This window comes from Alexandromys fortis, unplaced genomic scaffold, assembly GCF_014885135.2.
Source record: "Alexandromys fortis isolate MF-2015 unplaced genomic scaffold, M_Fortis_MF-2015_v1.1 scaffold_32, whole genome shotgun sequence".
Lineage (NCBI taxonomy): Eukaryota > Metazoa > Chordata > Mammalia > Rodentia > Cricetidae > Alexandromys > Alexandromys fortis.
In genome coordinates, this window is record NW_026067938.1 from 11,568,258 (window position 1) to 11,591,101 (window position 22,844).

A 22,844-nucleotide genomic window follows, 5' to 3' on the forward strand; every position below is an offset into this window, starting at 1 on the left:
CCCCCCCCCCCCCCCCCCCGCATTTCCGTTAGCATTGTGCGCATTATCTGTATTAAACTGCTTAGTCAACAGCCTATCTTCATCCAGGGTGATGAGTTCCGTGACCACAGCCTCCACAGGACTTTGCATATTAGGAGAGGTTAAAAAAAAAAAAGTGTTGGAAGAAGGGCAGGGTACAGAGAGGTCGGAAAATGGTGCGTGCCGTCAAGGGTAACAAACACTGGTCGGTTTTCAGGTGACCCCTTTCCGGTCTCAAAAGAGCTGGGATATCTAAGCAACTGGGAATGATCCATTATGGAAGTGACAGCCCAGTCCACCCTAGCATCTGAAAATACAGACCCTGTCCCAAGCTGTTGCAGCCTCTGAGGGACTGTGCCTGTTCTTTGCAGCCATTCAGTCCTCATTTGAAACCGGTTACTGAAGACAGCTGTAACCCTGATAAAGCCTGCCACCTAGTGGGCGTTCTGATGATGACACGTTTGGCAAATGACTTGTTTTCCATCTTAAACTTGAAACTAGATGTATTTAATATACTCTTGTAAGACTTTAAGACAATCCTGAAGCCATTTTTGACAATTCTGAATCCTCTCAGCCTCTGTGCCATAGTGCTTCCCCTCCTCCCCTGGGAACCAAGGACCTAACAGCTACACTCGCACGTACTCGGTTCCTGAACAATTACCCATATACGTATGCTTTGGTTCGGTCCCCTGGGAAACGGGGTCAAAATGACCTCTTACCTCATCTGATCTGGCAACAGCTCTCCAGTCAATTATTGGTAATAGCCCTTTCAAATAAGCCAATCAGAATAGTCAAAGAACAACCCCCCCCCCCTTGCTTCTGTGACACCTTTAAAAGTAGACTGTACCCGCTATTCAAGGTCCCTTGGCTTCCCGAATGCTGGGGGACCCTGTCATGACAGAATTAATAAAATCCTCATGCTTTTGCATCGGCTGTAGTGTGTGAGATGGTCTCTGGGGGCGACTCCTTCTCGGTGTTTGGATGCCAGAGTCCAACACTCTTACCCTAGAGTGTAGCAAGTATCTCTCTCCTGAAGCCGTCTTCCCCAGGCTGAGAGTGACTTGGATCTAAGTTTATTCCCCTGGACCTATCACAGATAAAGGACGGTGGCGGCTCAGGCCATAGTCCAGGAAAAGAGCCCAAATTCAGGAGTCCTCCTGCTGCCCAGCAGCCCTAGCCGGCAATCTGAGAGTCATTTTCATACCGCAGTAAAATGGCTAGATGCTGAAAGGGCAGGGAGGAAGGGAAGGAGTGGTGAGTGGGTTCAAAACTCCGGTTAGGCGTGGGGTTTGGTCTTTTTGCGTAGTGCTCTCGGTAAGGAGACTTTTATGTAATGTTTTTTGCTCTTTTGACTTTTTAGGGGGCCCATCACCCAGCTCCCAAATAAATTGTACACAGAGGCTTATCCCTAGTTATGAATGCCCGACCTTAGCTTGGCTTGTTTCTTGCCAGTTTTTCTTAAATTAGCCCATCTGCCTTTGGCCTCTGGGCTTTTACCTTTCTCTTGGATCTGTAATCTGACTTACGCTCTCGCTGCGTGGCTGGCTGGGTAGCTGTGTGGCTGGCCCCTGACGACCTCCACTCTTGTCCTCTCCTTGCTCCTTAGAATCTCTCCTCCCAGCATTCCCCTTCTATTTCTACCCTCTGCCTGCTAGCCCCGCCCATCCTTGCTTCTGCCTCATGATTGGCCGTTCATCTCTTTATTAGGACCATCAGGTGTTTTTCTCAGGCGCAGTCACACAGCTTCTCAGAGTCAAACAAATGCGCCATAAACAAAAGTCACACAGCTTCACAGAGTTAAACAACTGCAGCGTAAACAAAAGTCACACACCTGAAAATAAGATTCCCCAACCGAGACTGTGGCTAAGGACGCTGCATTGGAAGAGTCTCAGTAGAAGGGAACATTTTGAATGTCCTCACCATAAAGAAACGAAAAAACGGGAGAGATGGTGAATATGTTACATGTTCTGACTTGATCAACACACACACTGTACCTCCACTAACATGCCCTGTCATACATGTCCTAGTAAACACCAAGGCTTTGTGTCTAACAGCATGGGGTGTCTTCCAGAGGTCTGAGGTTCAATCTCCGGTAGTACCCACTCGGCAGCCCCCCCTCCAGTGCCCCGGGATCTGCCACCCTTTTCTGACCTCTGCATGCACCAAGCAGATACATGATACCCATAAAGACAAAGGACTCATACTCATAAATTAAAAAAAAAGCATTCAGACTTCAAAAACAACAAAAGTCAAACATGGTAGCCCATACCTGTTATCCTCAGTGCTTAAGACTTTGAAGCAGGAGGATTGCAGTGAGTGTGAGGACAGCTTGGATACAAAGTAAGGCCTTGTCTCAACTTTTTCCCCAAAAAGAACAAGCAAGTAAGCAAAGAGCAGGGGGAGGCAGGAGACCTTAAGTAAAATCACCATGAACTTTTTGTTGTTGTTGTTTGTTTGTTTGTTTGCTTGTTTTCCAGCTTCAGTGATGGGCCTGGAGATATGGCTCCGTGGGGAGGAGTACTTGTTACACTCTTCACTGGAGTTTGGAACCCAGGACCCATGGAACAAGTCAGGTGTCCCATAAAAGCCTGGAGCTGCAGTTCTGAGGGATTAGATGCCCCTTTCTGGCTGTTATGTGGACACACACACACACACACACACACGTAAATAAATAGTCTTTAAAAGTTAAAAAAAAATTCAGTTCAATGACCTTGTTCCAGAGTCACAGGTGGCCTAACTCTAGACCTACTCTCTCAGCTCCTGACCCTTGCTCCTGATCACTTACTCCCTGAAGAGCTGCACTTGCTGGGGAGCACTGTAGGGGGCGCCGAGGAACACCAAGGAAGAGACCATCACTGATTGGATGTGGGTGTGAAGGGAGCAAGCAACCAAGGAAGAAGCAGAACAAGGTAATGTTAAGAAGCTCCAGGGCTCCGATTCCTCCAAAAATTAGGGAATGTCCTCATTAGTTGAAAGAGGAACGGAGGTTAGATGTTTAAGGACAGAAAAAGTTGGGCTTTGGTGGTGTGCGCCTGTAATCTCAGCACTGGAGAGGCCGAGGCAAGAGAATCATGAGTTCAAGGCAAGCCTGGGCTACCTATCAAGATCCTATCTAAGAAAAACGGGAAGAAAATTGTAATAAACAAACAATTCCCCTACCAACAAGATAAAAACAGAAGAGAGAAAACACGTTTTACCTGTGACATGTGCTTGGCCAGGTAGAATGGAGATGATCTGTCTTTCCTTCCCTCCTTTTGTTATGTACAGTGCATCATATATCACATACATGCATCAAGTCATACACGTGTACCATATATCACACGTATGCATCATGGTATAGATATCATATACATGTATTATATATCATATACATGCAGTTCATACATAGTGCACACATACAGTAATGCACACATCACACCACATAAATGCAGTTTATACATATAGTGCATATATGCAATGTACTCATACAGTGCACACACGTACAGGACATAGATGTCATACATGCGTGCAGTGAACACATACAGTGCATACATGCAGTGCACACAAGACTATCTTCCAGTGTTGTGTGAGTGGGCGTGTCTCTGCAAACTGTCTTCTGAGACTATGAGGGCATTAAAGGTATTTCCTGATTTCTGGCATGAGACAGAAACCATCCTAGGTGTTAGGAATCTGATGAGCAACCAGCTGTGGTATATGCCATGAAGAGGGAGGGTCTTTCTTTTTGAGAGAAGATAGGTACAAATATCAGACTACAGAAGTATAAATCAATTAAATGAGTTTGCGTACACTTCTAAGAAAGAGGAATGGATGTCCTTGGATCTTCTATATCAGGAGATTGACTTTGCCAAGTTCTCTTGCTCATATTAGTCTTCATCACAATTAGTTACCCCCAAAGACCTGTGTGCTTGGGAAATACACAGTTTACTAAGCGTCTCCCAGAATTGACAAAAGAATTTAAGAAATAAACACCAAGCACATAAATCAACAAGTGGGCTAATGATCAGTTTTCATAGTAAGAAATGTAAATGACCAGTTACTAATTTTTTTAAATGTGTTCAACAGTCCTAGCCATTAGGGAAATACAGATCTTTGGTTTGTGATGGTTATTCTTGGTTGTCAACTACATCTTGAATTAACTAAAACCCAAATACCTGTGAGATATATTTTTTTTCAAATTAAATCATTTGAAGTGTGGAGACATTTTTAATCTGGACATTTGAGGTGAGAAGCTCTGCCTTTAATCTGACCACAGCTGCTGCTGGCGGCCTATATAAGGGACACAGAGAACCCTTATGTCATACTTAATTTCCAAATGAAGCAATAGCAAGATCATAATTATACCCAACACGAATATAACTATCCCATGTACAATGCATTATATCTTTAACCACATCATAATTACACCTATTATGATATAACTATCCCTCATACAACTGAAAACACATTATAAATTTTAGAATGGGTGCCCAGTGTCCCTTGAGGGACACATTCTTTTAGTATCTCAAACCTAAATATGATAACCACTGGTATTCTCTAAATTGATGTTACATTACTCAATAAAAAAAATGGAGGAAAGAAAACACAAATATCTATACAAATGTATTTTTTTAAAAAATATGACAGAAACAGGTCAATTATGCATAATCCTCATTTCTGCAACTGGTCACATGATCTTAGCTGGTATTTATTACTTCCTTCCTTTTGTACCCATTTTGTATCGCCTACCTTCAGTGAGCACTTCAGCAGATCTTGGCTATTTTCCTGGAGAAGTGGCCCATGCCTTCATTCCTAATGGGTCTGTGCCCTTTTGCATCCTGCCTGGGTTAGGTTGTTGTGGTTTTCTATAAACTTTAGTCACAGGACATGGTAGCACCAAGAGATACTCCAGACATTAATAATCTTTCTTACTTCCATTATGGAGAAGCAATTCAATTTCCCCATGGTAATCTGCATGAATAGCCCTTCTTAACACTGTTATTTCTTTCTGGGTCTGTTGGTTTAAAAGCATCAGAAGCCCAAAGTGGCCAGGGGGGAAGTCAGAATTTCCAATTTAATAAAAATATTTGTTGTGATTCCTGGCAGGAACACTCCCTCCTCTGGAAACAATACTTCCAGGCCAGCATAATTTAAGGTTGAGGGAAGAGTAAACAAAAAATCTTTTAATGGGTCCCTAGGGGTTATTGAGTGTGGAACCATTCCTTTTCCAGCCCTTGATTCCTGGACTCATGAACCCTAGATATGGGAGAAGCTACCAAATATTGGGTGCTGATTCAAAGCATATACCACCTTCCCCAACCCTTCAGGATGCTGACACCAATTGGCACACAACTGTGTCTTCAAAAGACCATCCCAGCTTTCTACCAGGCCAGCTGCTACAGGCTGGTAGAACATGGTAAGACATCTACACAAATACCTTTACAAACACATGCTTCACAAAATATGACGGAAATACTCATCATGCTAATTTAAACGTCATTTCGGCAACTGGTCACGTGGCCTTAGCTGGTGTTTATAACTCCATGATTGTGGCCTCCCTGCCACACTTCTCTGACTGTAAAGTGAGCCCATTGGTTAGAACACTGCTGAGGGTGTAGAATACCATCCAAGGCAAGTAAGGCGTTCTGTAAATTCACAGATGGTGGTTTTGGCAGAAGCATTACTGCAGACAAAGCAAATCCATAACCAGAATAAGTAGCTGCTGCAGTAAAGCTGATGAAGCATTGCTGTCCTTTCCACGGAGGAATGTGACCCAATGTAGTCAACCTGCTACCATGTCACTGGCTGGTCACCGCAGTTGAATGGTGCCATAGCTGAGGCTCAGTGTTTTTCTCTGCTGTTGGCCAATCTGGCACTCAGTGGCAGCCATAGGCAGCTCAAACTTGGTGAGAAGTCCATGTAGTTGAGCCCATGCGTATCCTTCATCTCTGCCACCATGGCCATTTTCTTCATGGACAATGACAAGGATGGCTGAGGAAAGAGGCTGAGTTTCCACAGAATGGGTCACCCCATCTACTTGACTACTGATAAATTCCTCTACCTTCTGATGAGTATTTACATGGGACACGAGTATCTTCCATCCTTCACCCATTTGGAGAGATCTATCCACATACTTCTTCCCTAAATGTCTTTATCAGCAACTGTTCAATCATGTTCTTTCCAATCCCTGACCATCCAGCCAATCCATTGGTAACAGCCCATGAGTGAGAAACAATCACACATCTGGTCATTTCTCTTTCCAAATATGTACACATATATGACAATGTGAACTGCTTGAAGTCCTGCCCATTGTGAAGAGCTCCCTTCACTGGTGTCTTTCAGGGTTGTCCTGCTATATCTCTCCACCTCTGGATGGCACCTGCAGAAGATGCAGGACCATCAGCGAACAAGGCCCTAGTCTTGCCGGCCCTCAGCAACGGATCACAGGGAACACCCTATAGGCTAACACTGCATGCTTCGCAGCAGATGCTATTGTAATGGGAGTAGTTTGGGCAACTCCTTATGTAACTTGCTTGTGCCTTCAGGACCCACTAAGGACCAATCAAATATATAACACTTGATAATAGATTGCTGATATGCACATCCAACTTTATGGCTTGTTGGATCAGCTCATGATGGGCGGTTCAGCTTGCATGGTAACTTGGTGGCCCATTGTCAAATGTTCAGTTTTTCACTAAGGTCCAATAACAGACTAAGAGCTGTCTCTCAAAGGGGGAACAGTTGTCTTCACATGATAGTAGAGCCTTGCTCCCAAATCCCGTAGATGTCTATCACTCACCTATACGGGGCATGCCACAGGCTCCAGACAGCATCCCCTTCTGCCACTGGCACTTCAAGTGCTACCAGGTCTACTGGCTCATATGGCCCTAGTGGTAGAGCAACCTTCACAACAGCTCGGCCCTTGAAGAACCTTCTCCTCTTCCGGGCCCCACACAAATGTAGCAGTTTTCTCAGTCACTTGGTATATAGGTTGGAGTAACACACCCAAGTGAGGAACGTGCTTTACAAATCCAAATAGGTCTACTAAATCTACTTCTTTCACGGTTGTGAGAGGAGCCAAGTACAATAACTGATCCTTCACCTTAGAAGGACTATATTTGCATGCCCCATACCACTGGACTTGTAAGAATTTCAGTTAGGTAGAATGCCCTTGAATTTTGGTTGAATTTATTTTTCATCCTCTGGTGTGTGTATTGTATTACACACATAGTGGTTGTTACCTCTTGCTCACTTGGTGCAGTCAGCACAATATTGTCAATATAGGGACATCAGTGTGATATTTTGTGGAATAATGATGATCAAGAGCCCTTCAAATAAAATTATGACACCAATCTGGAGAGTTAATAAATCCTTGGGGTTGAACTGTAAAGGTATACTGCTGGCTTTGCCAGCTGAAAACAAATTGCTTCTTGTGGTCCTCATGAACAGGTGCCGAGAAAAGGACATTTACTAGATCAATAGCTATGTACCATGTACCAGAATATAAATTAATCTGATAAAGTAAGAACACCACATCTGGTACAGCAGTGGCAATTGGGTTACTACTCGACTGAGTTTTCAATGGTCAGCTGTCATTCTCCATGACCCAGCTGTCTTTTGCACTGGCTAGACAGGAGAGTTAAAGGGAGATGGGGTGGGAACCACCACCCCTGCATCTTTCAAGTCCTCAATGGCGGCACTAATTCTGCAATTCCTCCAAGGATACAATACTGTTTTTGATTCACTATTTTCTTTTGCAGAGACAACTCTAAAGGCTTCCATTTAGCCTTTCCAACCATAATAGTTCTCACTCCACAGGTTGGAAAATCAAGTGTGAGGATTCTGCCTACTTCTAAGTATATCTATCCCAAATATACCTTCCGGGTCTGTGAAAATAACCACAGGATGAGTTTGGGGACCTACTGTGAGTCGTACTTCATCCAAAACTCAATTACTTGACCTCCGTAAGCCTCTACTTAACAGGAGGGCCGCAATGTTTCTTGGGGTCTCCCAGAATCAGCATCAATACAGAACCAGTATTCAATAAACTCTGGAATGTCTGATTATTTTCTTTCCTTTGGTGTGCAGTCACCCCTATACAAGGCTGTAGGTCCTTCTGGGGCACAACTGGAGAAAGTCTAACAGTAATAGATGTTCTATCAAGGTCCTTCCTCAATGAAATGTGGTCATTTCTTTATTCAAGTGGTTCTGGATATGCAAGTTTGCTCAAGTTGGAAATCAGTTCACAGGCTGAAATCTCTCTCTCTCTCTCTCTCTCTCTCTCTCTCTCTCTCTCTCTCTCTCTCTCTCTCTTTCCCACAATCAAATGTAGTCTTTCCTTCACCTGTTTAAGAACTTTCCCACTTAAAAAGACCATTAAACAGCAATGCAGTAGGCTTCTTATCTATTCCATACCTAGAAACACATTGCTTGATTAGCTGGTACCAAAGGTAATGCTACCATAAGGTTCACTTTACCTGTTCTGACTGTTAGAATTAGGCCATTATCGATATTGCTTTGCCTACGCTGCCCATTAAGATAACAATCCCTTTGCCTTGGAGACTCAGTGATGTCACCTGGCTCAAAGCTACTTTGGGCTCCAATTAAGCCCAGTGCATTAACTTATCCAACTGAGAAGCAGCATCTCCAGCCCTAAGGGATGGCACAAAGAAAGGGGTGACAGCACACTTCAGGTGTGCTGGTGCCCCCTCACCATTGTGCCTCTTCTAGGATTAGCGAAAGGCATGTCTTAAGGACCTTCGAATTACGGTGGATTAGGTTTCACACCGCATGCCTGTTTACTCCAGCACTGCAATTTCCCTAAGCCTTAAAAACCCTTCATCAACACAAGTCAGGGACAGCAGGCATCTCCAACTCCTTTTCAGAGAGCCATCTTTCGATAAACGCTTCAGCCAACAGTTCAGACTTTTGACATTCTTTTATAAAACTCAGCGCTAGCTTCCATATTAAACCCAGAATCTCCACTCAGTAAGCCTGTATCAAGAAACTCAGCCTGATCCAGTTTGATGTTCCTCCCACCATGATGCCGCACCCATAAAGTCCATTCCCACACATATTCCCCAGACTTCTATTTCAAAGAATCAGCAAACTCATTAAGCCCTTTAGGAGTGTAGCCCACTTCATGGACCACACATTCCACCTCCCTCCTAGGAGCCCACTTAGCCTTAAGTCTGGTTATAGGTCTAGGGGCAACTCTTCCTGGGCCCGGAGATGTAAATATTGTCTTGCCTGGCATATCCTTTAGAGAAGGTCACTGCTGATAAGGATTAATTTCCTCAAAGGAGGAAAAGGCTATTGTCTTAAGTAGAGTTATTGCTGCTATGGTTAAAACACCATGGCCAAAAGAAACTGGGGGACAAAAGGGTTTACGTCACTCACAGTTTCATATAACAGTTCATCACCCAAAGCAATGAGGGCAGGAACCCCCACAGGGCAGGAACCTGGAGGCAGGAGCTGACGTAAAGGCTACCGCACAGAGGGGTGCTGCTTACTGGATTGCTCCTGTGGCTCGCTCAGCCTGCTTTCTTATAGACCCCAAGACCACCAGCCCAGGGATGGTACCACCTACAGAGGGCTGGGCCCTCTCCCATCAATAAATAATTAAGAATATATTCTACAGGTTTGCCTACCACCTGACCTTAAGGAGGCATTTTTGAAATTGTGATTCCTTTCTCTCAGACGACGTTAGCATGTGTCAAGTTCACATAACACTAGCCGGCACAGCAGTATTTCAGAGGATGGGGTGTGGGTGCATTTTCTGCTGAGGGTGGAGAAACTACTTCCTCAGGTGAGATAAACTTCTGAGGATTTGAGGGTCACAATTCTCAGTCTCAATATGGTCTTCCAATTCATCTCTATCCCAAGTTACAAGATCCCATTCTTTACCAGTTAATATCCTTACTTTTAATTGCTGATACCCTCCAAAACTGGAACTTGAATTTTTGCTGTAATTCAGCCAACTTTATAGGCTATGGTTTGGTCTTCCTTGAGCTCTGTAGCTGCTGAAAGATTCTCTTCCAGGGCTCACTTTGAAATGTTTGTACACATCTGGGAAAGGTCAGTCTTATCACTGAGCTGTTGCTGTCCTTCAGCATATTCTGAGATGCTCTAAGTGGGATAATTGTATTATGCAGTTTACTCTTTTCCCTTGTCATTTTATTCATGAATTCAGGAACAGCCAACCAGTGTCATCATTTTCCTTGCTTTTTCAAGTTGTCAAAAGTTTTAGATATAGAATCACAAAAACTGCTATCTCTCACAATCAGCATAACCAAATACATTTATCTCCTTAAGTTTATATACATCTTTACTATGTCTCTATTTCACACCATTGGCTTTTAATACTCTGAGATTCTAGGAGAGGTTTCAGTAGTTGGAGAGATGTCAGGAACTGTAGGCACTGGAAAATTGGAAAGCCTATTCCAGATACCTAAAAAAAATTCATCCTTATACTTCAGTTGCTCTAGAACCACTTCTGGTGGCAAAATCTGTATTAGTCAGCATTCTCTAAAGGAACAGAACTTAAAGAATGAAGCGAAGAAAAAAGTCCCTCACAAGTGTACCCAGCCACTTGAATTTCAGTTAATTCCAGATGCTGTCAAGTTGACAACCAAAACTAGCCATCACATAGACTATTATAACCATGACATCCTACTTCTTCATTCCGTACCCAAGGAAACCAAGACCTAAATGTTCCTGAATGCTATAGCTGGTACTCAGAACCCTTCTCAGTACTATCTGAAGTAGACTCTCCTTTCTTGCTTTCTACATTTTGTGTGTGTGTGTGTGTGTGTGTGTGTGTGTGTGTGTGAGAGAGAGAGAGAGAGAGAGAGAGAGAGAGAGAGAGAGAGAGAGAGAGAGAGCGCGAGCGCGCGAGTGAGCGCGCATTCCCAGACCCAGAACCTTGTACACACTAGAAATGATCTCTACCACGGAGCACCAGCTTTTCCCCTTCCATCATTTTAATTACTATTCCCGAAGAAGCCCCGCCCCAAAAGATTGTCACTCAGACATAGCAAATCTTTGGTCTTTATCCCAATCATATATCCACAAAAGTAAAACTCATCACATACATCTGAAAGTTTTTAAAGTAATTAAAATTAGTCTCAAGGCAGCTTGCTCATAGGAACCCATTTGGCTATTTTGGTTTTCCTTATGGTTGTTTAAAAGAACATAAAACATCGAATATATTACTTTTTCACTAAATGAATTATTAATTATTCATTTCTGTGCATTAGGTTTTCCTACAAACGTTAGTTTTCTATTTATTTTTGTCATATGGTTTACTATAAAGTTGAGGAATGAGTGGCAATTTTTTTAACTGTGGGAAGAATTTCACTAATTTCTGCCATAATTATAAAGCACTTTTCTTCATCTATTCTTTAGTAAGACAATAGCTTAAAAACAATGTATTTCAGCTTCAAAAATCTTATTTGAAATTAGCAAAATATCAACCCAAATCTGCTCTTATAAAACCAGAACAGAAAGACAGACTTTGGAACACTCAGCCCTAAATGGGATGTCTCCATTAAATTCCTCCCTTCGAAGTTCAGGGAACCCGAAGGAAGAGGAGGTGGAAAAAAATGTAAGAGCCAAAGGGTATGGAGGACACCAGGAGAACAAGGCCGTCTAAATCAGCATGAGGAAAGCTCATATGAACTCAAGACTGAAGCAGCATGCACAGGGCCTGCGCAGGTCTGCACCAGGTCCTCTGTGTATACATCATGGCTTTCAGTTTAGTGGTTTTATGAAATTCCTGGTCTGCAGATGAGTGGATGTCTGGTTCTTGTGCCTTCTCTCAGGCTCTTTTCTATCTGTTGATTTGTCTTGTCCAACTCGAAAGTAACAGTTTTTCGTTTATCTTACTACACTTTATTTTTATATATTTTATTACTAACTCTTAGAAACCTGTTATTAATATAATAAAGGCAGAAGGAGAGTGTATTTAAAAAGGAGGGGAGGTAGAGGAGGAGCTGGGAGTTGAGGGAGGAGAAACTGTAATCTGGTCATAGTATGTGGGAAAAAGAGTCTATTTTCTTTTTTTCCCCCTTTTTTAAAATTTATTTATTAAAGATTTTTTCTCTTCCCCACCACCGCCTCCCATTTCCCTCCCCTCCCCCAACCAAGTCCCCCTCCCTCATCATCCCAAAGAGCCATCAGGGTTCCCTGCCCTGTGGGAAGTCCAAGGACCACCCACATCCATCCAGGTCTAGTAAGGTGAGCATCCAAACTGCCTAGGCTTCCACAAAGCCAATACGTGCAGTAGGATCAAAAACCCATTGCCATTGTTCTTGAGTTCTCAGTAGTCCTCACTGGACCCAGCAATACCACTCTTGGTATTATACCCAAGAGAGGCCTTATCATACAACAAAAGTATATGCTCTACTATGCTCATAGCAGCATTATTTGTAATAGCCAGAACCTGGAAACAACCTAGATGCCCTTCAATTGAAGAATGGATGAAGAAAGTATGGAATATATACATATTAGAGTACTACTCATCAGTAAAAAACAAGAACTTCTTGAAGTTTGCAGGCAAATGGATGGAAATAGAAAAGAGTCTATTTTCAATAAAAGGAAAAAAACATATTTCCTTTAAAAAACAAAACCAGAGCATCATCCTATTGTTTATCCTCTATCTCACAAGGTGGTCACCTAGAAGTGATACTGAGATGCTCACTCTATTTTATAGTCATGTGGAGTGGGACGATGGATGTCAGAGGTAAGTCGAGTGATGGAAGAAGAATCAAACCCTTGGCCCTTGAAAAAAAAAAAAAAAGACAGCATTGCTTACCTGAGACGGGAGTCCTTGAAGGTGTCCAGATAGGCGGGGTAACTCCACTCCACCCTGCTCCCTTTACAGCGGAGCTCTACAGTTTGCCCTGCCGTCAGACTCATCACAGCACCAGGTTTCTGGAAGCGACCGTTGTCCGTTGCTTGCATCATGATGGACTGGCTCTTTGGTGTGGAGTCAGCTGAGTCCCTGTCCTTTATTTTTGGAACCTTGGGTTTGGCTTTTTTGTTGGCAGGTTTAATCCTGTTTTCTCCTTGTTCCTTTGGACGCTTGTTCTTTGGGGGGTGTTGACCAGCAACTACAAAGGCGCAAGAGGAAAGCAATGAATGGCACTCCCTGAGCATAAGAAGCCCACAGCATATGATGTCACTGCTTCCCCTTGCTTTATGCCCAAATCCTTTTCATCCATAATCATAAGCCATAAAGCAATTATTTTTCTTCATCCATTCTACAATTTAAGACAACTTAAAGATATTATTCAAAACAGCAATATATAAACTAAAATTTGTATCCTATCTGCTCACAATGCAATAAATAAAACTTAAAATTGACTGTGAACAAACCTCTAACGAACGCACATACTCATGGAGATTAAGTGTTAATCTTCTTGCTCATTACTGAATGATGAATGGCTCAAAAATCACAAAGGAAGTTAAAAATATTCCCATAACTAAATGAAAAGGAAGCATAATACAATAAAAACCTCTGGAATACATTGAGAGCAGTCCTATGCAGGAAATTTACAGCTCTAAGTGCCTACGAAGAAGAAGAAGAAGAAGAAGAAGAAGAAGAAGAAGAAGAAGAAGAAGAAGAAGAAGAAGAAGAAGAAGAAGAAGAAGAAGAAGAAGAAGAAGAAGCACTAATAAACAGCTTCATGATGCAATTCAAAAAGTTGAAAAAGCAAGAATGAACCAAATCCAAGCCCAGTTGATGCCAAGAAATAATAAAATTCAGAGCATATATCAGTGCAACAGAAACAAAGAAAACAATACAAAGAATTGACAAATTTAGAAACTGGTTCTTGTAGCACAAATTCTAATTGGCATTAATAATAAAAACCCAGAGTCAGACATAGGTGTTAATGCTGAAGATCAGAGAAGCAGAGTGGCCAGCCACTAGTGAGATTTAACTCTACCATTGCTCAGACCAAAGAAGCAATCCTGTCCTCAGACTGCCTCCTCAGACAGCACTTAGCTCCTGTCCCTTTCCACCTTATATTCCTCTCCCTATCACTCTTGTCTCCATCGCCCTAGTGCTGGGATTAAAGGCATGGGATTCCAAGTTCTGGGGTCATCTTTGTGTGAGCTCAGTTTTTCTTTTAAACTGGACCAATTTCGTGTAGCCCAGGAGGCCTTGAACTAACAGAGATCTGTCTGTCCCCCAAGTCCTGAGATTAAAGGTGTGTGCCACCACTGCCTGGCCTCTAGTGGTTTAGCTCTGCACTCTGATTCTTAGGCAGCTTTATTTGTTAAAACACAAACAAAATATCACTACAGATTTTTTTTGAGACAGTAAACCAAATTGACAGATCCTTGGCCCAACTAACGAAAAGAAAGAAAGAGAAAACCCATATTTAAAAAATCAGAAGTGAACAGGGAAACATTTCAACAGACACCAAAAAATTCTGATTATATGGGAGTATTTCAAAAACATATTATGCCATTTAGCTATGAGAAATGGATGAATTTCTACAATCAATCAAGCAGTGGTATATCATTTGTATTTTAATAAATAAAGCTTGCCTGAAGTTCAGAGAGTAAAACTGATCAGCCTTACAGACCAGGCAGTTGTGACACACCCCAGTAGCCATACTAGTTTGCCATAGAAACCAGGGGGTAGTAGTGCACACCTTTAATCCCAGCCCTATGGAGGAATATAAGACAGGAGAAGACAGCTCTCACACACAGTCTCATTCTGAGATTCCTGGAGGCAGTATGACCATTTAGGACTGAGGTATAGGTAAGATCCAGTGGCCGACTGTTTTGCTTTTCTGACCTCTAGGTTGAACTCCAATTTCTGTCTCTGGGTTTTTATTAATTGTGCTACACAGCCAAACCACCAAAATTAAACTACGCAGAAGTCTAAAAAAAAATAGTAATGAAAAGTCTATCAGGTAAAAAGCCCATTGCTGTATGGGTTCACAGAAGAATTCTGTCAAACATTCAAAGAAGATCAAGCCTCCTTTATTAAAACAGAAGAAGAAGAAGAAGAAGAAGAAGAAGAAGAAGAAGAAGAAGAAGAAGAAGAAGAAGAAGAAGAAGAAGAAGAAGAAGAAGAAGAACAACAACAACAACAACAACAACAACAACAACAACAACAACTAAAAGGGCACTCCTAAACTCCCATGAGGCCAACATCACTTCAATACTCACACCAGGTAAATAGGACAAGAAAAGATAACTACAGGTCAACAGTTCTGATAAACGTAGACTCAAAAATATTCAATAAAGATTTACAAACAGAATACAGATATCCACCAAAAAGGTTATCCACCTTGACCAAGTTGGCTTTCTCCCTGAAATTCAGGGGTGGGTCAACATAGACAAGTCAATTAAATGTCATAAGCCACATAAAGGGACTTTTTAAAAAATTAAACTTAAAATAGACTTAAAACAAAAATCATGACAATAGACGCAGAAGAAGCTTTTTACAAAGTCCATGTGGTTTCGTGCTGAAACATCCTAGAATGCAGGGTGACAAGGAACATACCTCAAAACAGTAAAAGCAAAATGCGAGAAGCCCACAGCCAACATAACCCTAAATGGAGAAAAGCTTGACACAATTCCACTGAAGGCAGGAACAAAACTATCCCCACTTCTTTTCAGTATTATGCTATAAACACTAGCTGTAACAAGGAGTCAAAAGAAGGAAATTAAAAGGATACAAATAATGAAAAAAGTCAAATTATGCCTGTTTGCAGATGACATGATGCTATACATCAAAGATGACAAAAATTCTACCAGAAAACTCCTAGAAATAATAAACAAATTGAAAAACACGGCAGGATACAAAATCAGCTTTCACAAATCATTAGCTTCTCTACCCACCACCAACAAACACACAGAGGAGATCTTAGAAACACTCTGAATTAAGAGAAGCCTCAAAGAAAATCCTTAGGAAAAAAACTAACAAGGAAATAAAGGACTTCTACAATGAAAACCTTAAACCCCTGCACAGAAAGACACTAGAAAATAGAAAGACATCCCATGCTCTTGGGATGTATTTGACAAAGATGCCAAAATACATGCTGGAAAAAGAAAGCATCTTCTTCAACAGATGGCCTTGCGATACTGGATGTCCACATTAAACATATATCTATCTATTCACCTTGCACTAAAATGAACTCTAAATGGATCTAACATGGAGCCTGAAACCCTGAACCTGCTAGGAGAAAACATGGGCGATTCTCTACATGATACAGCTGTGGGAGAGGACTTTCTGAAAAAGTGAGGCCATGAATTTGAGAGAGAAAGGAGATGTAAATGGGAGGTTTGGAAGTGAGGAAAGGGAAGGGCTAAATAATGTAATTATATTATAATCTCAAAGAGAAAAAAAAACAATATGACTTCTGATGAACTATGTAAATTAGTTGTATTCCAAACGCTTTAAAGATGTTAAGAGTTTATATTGTAAGTAAGTAAAGTGGAATTCTTCACCAATGCATTTTGGAATACATTGTATAGAGAAATAGGTGGTGAAATTTTTAGGCCATGAATAGTACTGACTTCTGACCCCTGTTTGCTAAGTACTAGCTGACCAGCCCTGGGAAGTCTAAGCTGGGTCTTAGCTTCCTTATGTGTAGTATGAGAATGATGGTAATAGCCATTCATGGACTTAAAAATACTTGCTTTGATTCCATGTGCACAAGTGACTTGCCTGTTTGTAGGTAAGTGCACTGCGCCCATGTCTGGTGCCTGTGGAGGCTAGAAGAGGGGAAGGGATAACCTGAAACTGGAGGTACAGAAGGCTGTAAGTCACCACGTGCATGCTGTGATCTGAACCCGGGTCCTCTTGCAAGAGTAGCAAATTTTCTACTGCTCAGTTATCGTTCTAGTCCCTGTCTCATGGAATTTTGTGGTGATTGAGTTAACATAGTTTAAGTGCTGAGAACAGTGTCTGGATCCCCATTAACTGTCCACTAAGTGGTTCAATTTTGTGGCTGTTGCACGTACTCTATATGAACTGGAGGTAGAGTCAAAACTGTCTATCTGTCTATGTATGTATGTATGAATGTATCTCTATCTATCTATCTATCTATCTATCTATCTAACTATCTATCCATCCATCCATCCATCCATCCATCCATCCATCCATCCATCTATCATCATCATCTATCTCTCATATATCCCTACCACAGTTTCCTTTCCCTTTAATCCTCCCTGTCTCTAACTCCCCACAACCTCCTCTCTCTTCCACATCTACTCCTCCTCCAATTCCCTTCAGAAAAGAGCAGACTTCCCAAAAAATAACAACCGAACATGGCATAACAAATTACATTAAGAATAGACACAAAGTCTCATATCAAGGCTGGGAGAGGCAACCCAGGAGGAGGAGGAGGAAAAGGGTCCCAAGATCTGGGGAAGAGTCAGAGACACCCTGACTCCTACTGTTAGGAGTCCCACAAGAACAGCAAGCTACACAACCATAATGTATATGCCGAGGACCTAACACAGACCCATGCAGGCTCTGAGATCGTGGCTTGTCTCTGTGAGCCCCTATGAGCCCTAAGGCAGTCTATTTTTATTAATTTCCAGATTTCATGTAGCTCAACACAAGTCATCAAGAAGATAAAGAGCTAGATCCTATGTCTCCAAGTCCAGAGCTTTCTCTGGCCCACATCATCAACCTCTCCTTTCACTCAGAGATTAGCATGGTTGATGGTTTCTTCAAAACTTTTATTCTCTTAGCCTTGACCCATGGCATTGCCCTGTCTTGGGTCTTCCCCTAGTCCCTAACAACTCTATAGTCTCCTCTTCCTTTTCTTCTTCTCAGGCCTGAGCTGAGCCCCAGGGTTTAGGCACGCATCTTCTGAGGCTCCAGTATGTTGAACACTGCCCTGCTCCTGCCCTTGCCTTTAAATTTCTGCTCCAAACATTCTGTTTATTACTCAGCCTTTTACTTGGAATACTAACTAGCAGGTGCCTTAAATTTAATGATCCCAAACTGAACTATGGATGCCGCTCAGACCTGCTCCTTCTCCAGAATTCCCTTTATCCCTCGGCAGGGACTTCCTCCACCTGGCTGTTCCAGACAAATCCTTCACTCTCGCTATACTCCACCCCCCCCCGCCCCCGCTCCCCTCACCTAGGCCACGTTGACTCCTGCAGCAAATCCTTCTGGTTTTATCTTCACAGTAGACACTGAAGACCGTCTTTCCCTCCATCTACTGCCACCACTCCTGACCAACCTGTTTTCACCTATTAATGTCTCCCTTAGTAGCTGCTTGACTTCCACTCTGGTGCCTTTAACTTCTAAAATGTAGGTGAGATCGTAATCTCTTCTCTACTCAGAGCCATACAGTGCTCTTCTTCTAACTTGAAAGAAAGCGTTGTCCTCCCATGCTCTACAAGGGGTTGCCTTCTTCTGTGTCGCATTTTAGGGCGCTTCAGCCACACTAGGTAGTATAAGAAGCTCTTGTGTAGCCTTAGCTCTTGTTTGTGGGACCTGTAGGTGTTGCCTCTTTATCTCAGGCAGGCTTCTAACTCTTTATCTGACAAACACCCTCAATCCCCTCTCAGGTCCCACCCTGGGATATTTGTTGAATTGTGTCCTTCAAGGAGCTACGTTGAAGTCCTGGGAACCTGTAAATGATTGTCTTTATAGATGTGATCCTGTTGCGATGAGGACAGATGTCCTCAGAAGAAGAGTCCCATAGAGAGAAAAATGCCATGTGGAGAGACACACAGAAGACAGACAGACATGTGACAACAAAAGCAGGGACTGGGGTCATGCCACTTAAGCCAAATCAAATGTCTGCATTAGGGTTTTTATCACTGTGCTGAAACACCATGACCAATAGCAACTTTGGGAGGAAGGGTGTTTTGGAAGCATTTTCTCCATTGAGGTTCCCTCCTCTCAGATGACACTAGCTTGTGTCAAGTTGACATCAAAATTAGCCAGGACAATTGACCCCTTGTCAAGCTGACACACCAATACAACACTATTTAACAATAAATACTCTTTCTATTTTTGCTCATTCTCAATTAATCTCATATTAATAAATTTCACAATATAAAACATATTATAAGTTTAAAGGTCCCACAGCCTTTACAAATTCGAATACTTGGCCGGGCAGTGGTGGCACATGCCTTTAATCCCAGCACTCAGGAGGCAGAGGCAGGTGGATCTCTGTGAGTTTGAGGCCAGCCTGGTCTACAAGAGCTAGCTAGTTCCAGGACAGGAACCAAAAGCTACGGAGAAACCCTGTCTCGAAAATTTAAAAAAAAAAAAAGAAAAAAGAAAAAAAATTCAAATACTTTAAAAGTTCAGTCTCTCTCTCTTGCTACCTCTTTCTCTATAAATATAAATCTCTGTAAAGCTCTAAAATCTATTTAAAAGTTCAGTCTCTCAACTGCAGGCTCCTGTAAAATCAAAAATAAGTTAAATGCTTTCTTACTTCACGAGGGAAGAACCAGGGCAGAGTAACGGTCTGAACAAAGCCAAGCCAAACTCCAACGGTGTAAATAAATCAGTGTCCAATGTCTGCGATCCACTCCCAAGCTCCCGAGCTCCTCTAAAGAAATTTCCACAGCACACAGTCTCCTGAACTCAGGCACACATTCCGTAGCTGCTGCTGTCCTTGGTATGATACTCTTGTCTCCAAATTTTGGGGGTCTCCCGCTGAAACTGGGCTGCACTTTCATCGGTAGCTTCCCTGGGGCTCTCTTCATGGGCTCCAGCCCTGCCTCACAATGCCAAGCCTCAGCTGCTCTCCGTGACGCCTTCGTGCCTTCAAAATTGGTACCACCTGGGTGAATCCTACCCTACCAAGTTCAGCTGCCAGCACGAAGTACAACCTGGCTGCCACAGGAACACAGAGATGGATACTAATGATGCTGGTATCTTCTTAATCATCACTGATTTCTCAGCTCCAGCTGACCAGCCTCCACTGTGCAAATCAAACAACAGTTTTACCTCAGAGATGCTGGTCTCTCACAATCACAGCTGATTCTTCAGCCTCAGCTTACCAGAACCACAGATTCTTCATTGAAAAGAACAATGGCCCTGGCAGCCTTTAAACTTCTCTTTGGACTTTTTGTAAGCCAGGCCTCCCCATCTTCGGCACTGCTCCTAGCGTTATGGTCCAAGATCCAACGGAACAGCCTACTGAGCTCTCAAAACTCCTCTGAGAATGGCTTCTCTAGCCCAAAGTTCCAAAGTCCTCCTACTCCCCCCCCACCAAAAAAAAAAAAAAAACCCAAGCACAACATGGTCATGTCTTTCACAGCAATTACCCTACAATCCTGGTGCCAATGTCTGTCTTGGTCAGGGTTACTATTGCTGGCATGAAACACCATGAGCAAAAGCAACTTGGGAAAGAAAGGTTCTACTTCACTTAGACTTCCAGATAACAACAGTCCATCACTGGGTGGGGGCAGGCAGGAACTCAAGCGGGGCAGGAACCCGGAGCCAAAAGCTGAATCGAAGGTTACGGAGGAGAGCTGCTTACTGACTTGTTCAGCTTGTCTTCTGATAAAATCAAAGACCAAGAGACCAGGAGTGGCCACGCCCACAATGAGCTAAGCCCTCCCACATCAATCAGTAATTAAATCAGTTGCATCTTATGGAGGCATTTTCTCAGTTGAGGTTCCCTCCTCTTAGATGACACTAGTTTGTGTCACGTTGACATAAAAACAAGCTAGGACACCAAGAAATGCCAAGAAGTGTAAGACACTTCCAAAAACTAGCAAGAGGCTGTAGGGTTCTTCCAAGAGTCTCTGAGAAAGCAAGGGCCTAATGACATCTTGATTTTAGTTATTTTTTTGACCTCCAGAACTGTAAGAGAATAGATATCCATTGCTTTAAGACACCTTATTCCTAGTGTAGGTTGGATATCCCTAATCTGAAAAAAAAAAAAGCTTTCAAATCCAAAACACTGTGAGTACTGACATGATCCCACAAGTGGGAAATGCCACACCCAACCTCATGTGACATTGCCGAAACAGAATGTTGTCTAAAATATTGTCTAAAACCACCTTCGGATTATGTATGTACACACAACATAAGTGAGATTTTTGCTTAGACCCCAGCACCACATCCAAGAAATTTGATGATGCTTATGCAAACATTCCAAAAATCTGGGAAGAAAAACGCTGGCTTTAAATACTTCTGTTCCCAAGATTTTTTGAGAGGGATTGTCATCTTGTCCTTTGTCACAGCAGCTCTAAGAAGCCAATATGTTCTAGTTAATGAGACCCACGACATCCATCAGTTCCTGAAATTCCATCTTCACCTGTCATTATTCTCTGTCCCCTTCCTTTGATCATGAAGACCAGGAAGAACGGAGCTTACAGCCTCACTCACGGAAAATCGCCCTCCTTCTGGACTTTGTATGTGCGCTCTCTCTCTCTCTCTCTCTCTCTCTCTCTCTCTCTCTCTCTCCCTCAGACTAACATCTTCTCTGTACTTAAGTATGGAAGATAGTTTTATCTGTCAAACACATAGACCAAGATCCTAAATATGTTGAAATATCTTTTAATTGCATTTGTAATTAAAGATGTATTTTATGATTGTTTATTTAGTTCTATACAGGTCTCCAACCTACTGCCTTCTTCCAAGGAGCAAACTGACACAGGAAAGTGATATACTTGTCCTTGCTAGAGTGCATGGTCCCTGCAAGCAGTGGCTCACTAGCTGGGGCCTTTGGCAGACTTAGTCATCGTTTTCACGCAATGGGTCAACCATGTGCTCTTCCAGCTCCTTCTCATGAAGAGAAATAACATGATTTCTCACGATGCGATCACTTTAGAATTGGGCAAGGCCAATGTCACTGGTTAGGACAGATGTCTGCCTCGTGGGTGCCTCTTTCTCTGCGGCTCGCTCCCAAATGCGATCACAAAAATGACAGTCTCAGAGACTATTAGAGTCATCACCTGTGCCTGTAGTTGGTGCTGGGGGATGGAACAGACATAGCAATCCCGACCTGTCAATCAGAAAGAAGCACCGGAAGAATTTCTTGTATATTTGTTGTCATTGGTTGTTTCTGCTCCCTCCCCTGTGCCCACCAAAGGATTCAAAAGAAGCAAAGAAACAAAAATCCTTGATAGAGATTATCATTAGAGAACAGTAAATTCAGTTTTCAATAGGTATGTTCAAATTTTGCCCACGACTCATACATCATATATATCTACATATGTATATATCCTACATATATCATAAATGTATCTATCATACATGTATATCTAAGTTTAAAGGCAAAACTCCCAGTTTACCCATTCTTAACTCCTGAAAACTTGACCTGTATCCCACTTTTCCTGAATATTTCATAATATTTATTGTTTGCATGAATTGCAGTTTGCTTAAATGGAAGCTAGTTCATTTAGACAGACATTCATTGTACTTCACATACACTGATCCAGGTTAGCTAACGTCACCACTTGAGCCTCTCCAACCGCCATCACAGGTGTCACAAAGCAAACGGACTATTTCCAGTTCTTTTGTCTGGCCTTCTCCTGCCCTATGCAAAAATGGTACCGAATACTGCACGCCCACCATTTAGCAGTCAGACACAAGGGCCTGGCCTGCCAGGAACGCTTTAATACCGTCCTGTGCAGACAGAGCTCACGCCAGCGTTTCTCTGGCCCCCTCTCCCAGATGCTTTGCTCACAGGTGACTAAGCAAGGCTCTGTCCTCAAGGAGCCTCCTGCACAGCATCACGGGCTACCACCATCTTGATCTGCTGCAAACTAGAGTCTGGTGGTTTCTAGAAGGTGACTGCGGTCTCAGAGGATGGAAAGGAGTGAGTCAGGATCGAAGCCCGGTTGAGCTGGCTCCAGCGTGAGGTTGCATAACCGCAAAGGCTGCTTTTTCAAGCAAA

At 42.6% G+C, this 22,844-nt stretch overlaps 1 protein-coding gene across 2 annotated transcripts in view; it reads right to left on the reverse strand.

Annotated features, from left to right (window-relative positions):
- Positions 1-22,844, reverse strand: part of Pdgfrl (platelet derived growth factor receptor like) — a 51,683-nt gene that overhangs the window by 25,120 nt on the left and 3,719 nt on the right. For both annotated transcript variants that reach the window (XM_050147211.1, XM_050147212.1), the window contains exon 3: positions 12,809-13,106. In XM_050147211.1, the coding sequence (XP_050003168.1) occupies positions 12,809-13,106 (298 nt within the window). The remainder of the gene's footprint in view (positions 1-12,808; positions 13,107-22,844) is intronic.